The 7,194-nt window shown below is 42.5% G+C and overlaps 1 protein-coding gene across 1 annotated transcript in view; it reads right to left on the bottom strand.

Moving 5' to 3' along the window:
- The window catches only part of LOC104285003 (cytochrome P450 2J6-like), a 16,045-nt gene that overhangs the window by 5,188 nt on the left and 3,663 nt on the right, over positions 1 to 7,194 (bottom strand). The window contains 5 exon segments of the mRNA XM_009883396.1: positions 7 to 114; positions 807 to 967; positions 1,439 to 1,588; positions 3,771 to 3,933; positions 5,307 to 5,420. Coding sequence (XP_009881698.1) covers positions 7 to 114; positions 807 to 967; positions 1,439 to 1,588; positions 3,771 to 3,933; positions 5,307 to 5,420 — 696 coding nt within the window.

Here is a 7,194-nt window from a genome sequence, read left to right as displayed (position 1 = left end):
CCTGTGGCTTTTGATTTCCTGCCTTACGAAAGAATGAACAAAATCACAGGAAAATGATGCTTTCTGCACAGGTCCTAGAAAGCGCTCTGCAGCCCATGGGAAAATTTCACATATCTGTAGAGCAAGAATTCAACACAGGTGCAGTAAGTTACATGACACAAGCAAGGCTATTATAGAGATACAGCAAGGATTTTTTGGTGCTAAACTGCTGAATTAATTTCTCTAGGAAAAAATACTGTAGCATCAAAGAGAAATATTTGACACATGTTGAATACATGAACACACATTAAAACCACAAATTAAAGACAAGACAGTTTCCACCCTGGATTCTTTCCTATCCTTATTGCATAACTCTACTTGCATTTGCCTTGTTAATTCACCAATAGAAGCATCCAGTTTCACAGATCGATTTGTTTTTTCTGTGTGCTAAGGTAATATATAACAGCATTTATTAATATTAATACATGTTAAATCTTTCTCTTTTATTCTGATACAAAGAGTATCACCTTTTCACCTTAACAATACTGGTGTTGCCACTACAGAAAAGTTCAGCACCCCAAGCACATGGCCTTTGCTGAGAAACTCTAATAAAAATTAATATTATTAATATAATATTTGAACAATGTGAAACCCAAAGCACTGCAGGTTCAGTTCATATTCCTAGTAGGATTTTTTTCCCAACGTTTTATGTGTATTAAATAATGCAATAATGATAACTATATATATAATAATTATTGCATAATAGTGCAAAAAATCATGTGCTCAATAATCAAATAATTTGTATATTAAATAAGCTGTTTTCTCACATAGTAAAAGTAGCTGTTCCCAAAAGCCACTAGACAACTGAATGCCTCAATCAGCTGATGGAAGGTTTCATCCTCTGGGGAAAAACGATGTCCAAAAACCACAGCACAGATTACATTCGAGACAGCAAGAACAATGGGGAAGGAAGGGTCGACAGCTCTTCCTGCAGACAGAGACAAACATTCATCTCCAAAGCACTTTATCTCCTTTGCTATTTTGGAAGCAAGATCACAACGACATTTTATAATAGATGTCCTCTATGCTATTTAGACTCTTATAGTGGAACACCCAAAATTCATTTGCAAACATAACAAGAGATAAGCCTCATTCAAAAATGAGGACAGGAAGGCCTTAAGTCTTTAACTCCCAGCCTTGTTTTTTGTTTGCCTCCTTTTTTATTTTTCTTTTCTTTCTTCCACTGCCCCTCCCCCCCCGTCTTGATCTTGGCGTTGACACAAAAATACATATTGCTGAGGTCTGACTGTACAGTTTTGATTGCATTCTAAATCTGAGCTGTGCCTCAAATCCATTATTTTCTGGAGCAAAACCAGTTAGTCTTTACCCCTAGTCATGCAGACTATGTACTATGTCAAAAGCCCAAATGCAGTTCCCAAGCACTTTGTCGACAGCATACCATCTTTGTCCCTGAAGAACTCGACCAGATAACGGGCCTCGGTTTGTATCCCACGCTCCATTCCTTTATTCCCCATTCCAAGTTTTCGGAGAGTTCCAATTCCAAAATGTCTCTGATGTTTCCAGATGAGACCATTTGAGACCAGGATACCTTCAGCCATCAAGAATCAATTTTATGTCATGTTATTATTCGTATAATAGTAAGTGACATACACACCAAGAGTTGTCTTCTCATCATGCTGCTATTGATTTAAAAAAAAAAAAAAAGCCACATCAGGGCAGTGGGTTTTTTTTTTTCAATCGCATTTTGTTAGAGACAGAGAAACCACCTTGGTTAATACATTCCCAGCCCTGCAAAAAGCCCACTCAAATCTCAGGACTCACACACCTGCCTTCCAAAACTTGTCCTATTCTTTCTGAAGCATCCAAGAACAGTGGTCATTACTCAAAACTCCACCCAGCAGCCTGCTACAAGTTGCAAAGACAGCGTGGGTTGGTGTTGTCTTCTATTTGCCCGTGCTTTGAGCAGAAATGAATCTAAACCCTTATTCACATAGAAAGACTGTGCCCAGATCATACAATCTCTTAAAAGATCTCATTCATTATCTTGTATAATCTTCTAATACAATTAATACTTACTTGCAAGCTATGTTTGCAAACATCCCCATATGGATATTGTGTTATTGCAGATGTTGCCATATGTCAACTCTGCAGGAGCACAGCAAAGACAGCTTTCCTCAACGAACAGTAAGTACAAGTTTTTACCACCTGGAAATACGATGATGTCTCTCAGCAAGCCACTCATAGCCAACAGATTTCTGCAGAGCTCACTGGGGAGGTCTGGGCATTTCCTATGCTTGTGCTTCTTAACCTTATGCAAACCTTCTAGAGGTCATCGCATCTCCCTATTGGTAGTGCTTCAAAAAGAAAAACTCTTTGATGGCTAGAACCAATAACTGGTTCTCAGCACGTGTTGTCTGTGCTACAGAGCCTCTGGGTTTTAGGGGCCCTGCTTTTACCAGGCTGTTTACACCAGGTATCCCAGGTATCGAACTCTCGTCCTGGTCCAGGTCCCTTCTGGAAAGACAATGAAGCCAGGGCAAGAACCACCTAGCACGAACCGGAGTAAGAAGAGCAGGTTTTATCCAATCTACAGCCAGCTTCCTAGGACCAGAGGTCTCACTGTGGGACAGGAAGGAATCCCAGCCCCTGTGCTGTGAGTCTCTGTTCTAGCAGACCGCCCAGCACAAACTGTTTAATCCACGCGGTGGTGAACCTCTTCCCTCCACCAATCTAGCCCACACTTCTCCTGGGAAAGCCAGCTTGCTCCCCGAGACAGCTGCTTGACCACAGCTTGGAATAACTCTCCCCTGTTCCTTCTGTTGTTCCTGGGAGCCTGGGCTAGCAGAAAAGGAGACAGCCCAACAGGCAGGTATTTGCATTGCAGAGAGTTGCCAACTTGCAGCTGTGCTGCAGCTGTTTGTTAAAGCCATCCCTGCTACAAAGTGCTACTGCTAGGGCAGCTTGTCACAGCCCAGCTACTTTACTCCACCCAGATAAAAGGTGGCAATAAAGACCTTTCCAAAATGAACTGAAAATAGCCCCAGACTTAATAATCTTATTATTCCTTAAGGATATTTTTCTCCACTTACATTAGCCAGTATTATAAATTAAAGCTTCCGGATTGTAGTCCGCATGCAAAAAAGCCTAGCTGAGGATAAAGGCATCTGCTCTATATCCTCTGGATAAAAGGCTGGTGGAAACAAATTCAGCCATTTCTGTTTTAAACGCAGCACCCTCTTTATTCTCCATCCACCGTAATTCAGCAGTGTCTGATGTAAATGATAGTACAATAAGAAGCTCTGAAGGATATGTTGCACCTACAGTCAGGCTAATACATTTAAAGCTCCAGTGGCCTTCCTGTGCCTTTGGACTTCCCAAAAGGCTAGACCTTGTTCAGCAGCTCTGTACATGCTTTCCTTACGGCAGCCTTTGCTGTAAACAAACAACTGGGAGCATAAAGAATTATTGTAACCTCAGCTTGCAGAGGAGGCTGCAAGCTCCAGATTATTTCAAATCAAGACATACACATAGACCACACTACGAATGGACAAACGAGACCTAGCTAGGTACAAATGTTGCTGCTCTGATGAGATTCTGAAATACATGTGTGACTTTGGAGGCTAAGAACTTAAGAGTAATGCTGCAGAATTGTATCATTCACCTTCAGCAGTCAGAACGAGTGAATTTGGAACTAAGGGCTTGTCAGTAAGGAAAACATGAGAGGAAACAAAGTCAAGGATGGATTCCTTCCACAGATATGAACATCTTACCCTTTCCATTGGCCATTCTTTTGAAGACATATGTCTGTAATCGCCCAGAAACATCCTCTGAGTTGGTAGTGAGACCGTCTTTCACAGCTTGGAATCCATACAGCACCACCATAGGTTTGTGACCCAGCCACAGGGTACAGATGTTGCCATAGATTTTTGCCAGCTGTAGGTTAGATCAATGCCAAAAAAATACCCATGGGAGAAACATGAACCAAAATGCACACACGATGGGCTGCTCTCTTCCCACATGACATTACTCAGGGGTTCAGGAAGTGAAAAGGGACGGTGATTTTGTTTTGCAGTGAAAGTGCTGACCACAGTAACGTCCTGGGCTCTCTCTGGGAACTCTCTATTCACAGCAATATGAATGATAAAAGAATAGATGCTCTTCCCCCTTTTAAAACTTGGCTTAAGTTGCCTTTGCAGTATTAACGATTAGGAAACTGCCCCTGACAGACTGTTTCACATGATACTTCATCTGTCCGTTCCTGATTACAATTTTCAACCCCGTATCTCATTTCCTCAGCCAACAACTAGAACTTCTTGAAATTATGTATTCCAGGTGTAACCCTCCTTCTAGTACAGCAAATTTCAAGTTTCAATGGCAGGGCCTCTTCCCCTCTTATACAGAAGGACCGTCAACTGAGGCACCTGAGCATAGATCCCACCTCTGCTTGGCTAGTGATAGGGTCTGCTCTCAGGCAACCCTGTAGGTATTCAGCAAGGCCAAAGCCGTTGACTTTTAGCAAAGAAACAGTACAGCTCTGTCCTTCCACAGTAATGAACATGTGCCCATCAGAAAAGTTTAACATCAAGGTCTTTTAAGTTCTTTTCCTGAAGCCAACATTCTCCAGCTGCAGCCAGGCTCTCCCTGACGTGCACTTAGTGCCTATGGGAAGGTTGCAATTTGAAAAATACATCAACACATTGGATTCTTTCGTGAAGTTCTGGCTCAGTAGAAAATGTTGAGCACTGAAAGAATCCATATTAATGTGCTTAGCATGGACCTAATTCTTCCCATCGGTTCCTTCCTTTCACCATTGTTTACATTCCTAACTCATTTGCAAGGAGCAATTCCCAGACTGGATGTCAGAAAAGCAACGGAGCTAAGGTTTTGGCTGCATATAGGATACAATTTTGTTTCCATCCCATGACAGCAGAAGACATACCGGTGTGGCTTTTCACATTTTCTGAATTCAAGACACCCTGTTTTAGAATATTTTCTATATGTGCCTGTGGCAGGAAATCTGAAAAACGCTTTTTTCTTTCAAGGCAAAAAGCCTCCCTTAAAAACAGAAGTCTTTTTTGAGGCAAAATTACTGTCCTCAGTTTGGTTTAACTTGCACACATATTAGTTTTCACATGAACTAGACTGTCTGCAGTTTTTACTTAACTTGTTTAGGCACTTAACTTCCACAATTTACCTTCCCTCAGGATTAAGTTCTCCCTGCTACCACATTAGCCTATCAACAGTCATCACTAGTTCTTACAGGTTTTGCCTCAATAGCTCTTTAGTTCACATCTGCAAATGCATACCTTTTTTAGGCTTCCATGATCAGCTCTAAAATTTATCCGCCAGATGCTTCCAATGATGGGAAATGGGGTTGGTCCAGGAGGAAATCCACGACTTTTCCATTGCAATTTCAGGAACTGTGCACCCAGAAGAAACAAAACCAGGGAAATGAGAATTACACCTATCATCATTTCACACCCCCAAACTACTCTATCACTGAGAAAACTGCTATGAGTCCGTCTCTTGAAATGAGTCTATATTGTTCTTAATTCTTCTCTGTCACATTTAAGTTTTCTGAATTTTTCCCCTCCCTTCTTTCCTACCACGCTTCCTGATCCCAGAAAATTAGCGTTCCTGTTCTTGAGTGTATTTAATACATTACCATGCTGCAATATGCTAATAGCTACCATCAACTCAAGATCCAGCAGAGGCTAGAAGGCGGGCACCTCATTCAGCAACATCCCTTTGAGCAATCAGTTTGATGGGACATGTTACTCCAAGCACTGACGACATGCAAGCCAAGAGCTCAGATACAAAGCTGCAGCTGTCATTCAGGTACTATGTACGCAGACAAGGACAGGAGCACTCACCAGGTAGCATTCTCAGGGCAGAGGCAAAAGGAAGCAATCAGTAGCCTTGTATAAGAGTGGTTGCAAATGCAGGTTTGGGAACCAAGAGCAAGGAACCTTTGTAATCTTGAGGTTTCACAGTAAACAATACAGATGAACTGTAAATGGTACAATGAAGAATGAAACGTAGTAGTACTATTGAGAAACAGCATAACAGATCTCATACACAAAGAAACACCGAGTTATTCACATCTCAGGAGACACCACTGAACTTTCTCAGGAAAGACTCTGAAGATCTGATGGAATCAAAATCTTCCACCCACCAAAGGTCTGGCTGCACCCCTGATCCGTGCTTTTCTGAGCTCCTCAGGTCTATAAACCCAAGGTCATCCTTGGCTGGTCTGCAAGCACGGTGCACCTGAAAGAAGCCAGCCAAGTACCCCTCACAGCTCCCTGCAACGCAGAGGATGCTCAGGGAAGTGAACTGAGAAAGACTACTTCAGAGCCAGCATGCCTGGACCATGGATCGGCGCACCCCAAGCACTGTCTTCTCTTTTCCTCCAGCCTTCTACCATGACTGGTCCAAGACTAAGCTCCAGTGCAATAGGGGAGCTAAGGAAATTACAGGATTTTACAAAGTTTGTTGTCAAGCTGTAATAATTAAGAGATGCAAATTAATTACTAAGTTTCCTCTGGTTCCCCCTAACTAGCACAGACATTTCACACGGCGAACTCTTTACCTGCCTACAATGGCAAACAAAAGTGGCACATTGCATATGAAGCCGATTTCCCCACAGCAGCTTATTCCCATGTCCTGGCAAATGCCAACAGGGCAAAGAATCTTCCTCTGGTTTAACCCCAGAAGCCCCTGGCATTTTATTGCCTCAGCTGGTGCCTCTCTTCTGAACTCAGGGTAGATTTTTCTATCACATAATTACAAGAGGCCACAACATAAAGGAGACACATCAAGAAAGAGACTTTTAGCCTGGACATTGAGAGATCACAGGAGCTGCCTTTTAACACTGCTTGCAGCAGCTTGCTGCCAAGCAGCACAACACACTCCTCACCTAAGTACGTTTAGAGCAGCATTTTCCAACAGTGGCTGCTCAGAGACTGGCACATATAAGCAGCAAGTTTCAGATGTTCTAGGACAACACTGGGAATCCCAAGGGGAGGTTGCAGTGTGCTATCTCAGGGGGTCTGTAACAATTCCAGGAGAAAAGTGCTCTTATTCTCATTTTACAGGTGAAAAAATCCTGGTGGTGGGAGAGGAAGGATAGCATTGCCAGAGATACCGGTCTTCAGAACAACACAGGTGTGGGTTCAACAACCTGATGGGCAG

This window comes from Charadrius vociferus, unplaced genomic scaffold, assembly GCF_000708025.1.
Source record: "Charadrius vociferus isolate BGI_N301 unplaced genomic scaffold, ASM70802v2 scaffold214, whole genome shotgun sequence".
Taxonomy (NCBI): domain Eukaryota; kingdom Metazoa; phylum Chordata; class Aves; order Charadriiformes; family Charadriidae; genus Charadrius; species Charadrius vociferus.
The sequence above is the reverse complement of the archived record's forward strand: the minus strand, read 5'-3'. Positions and strand labels throughout refer to the sequence as shown.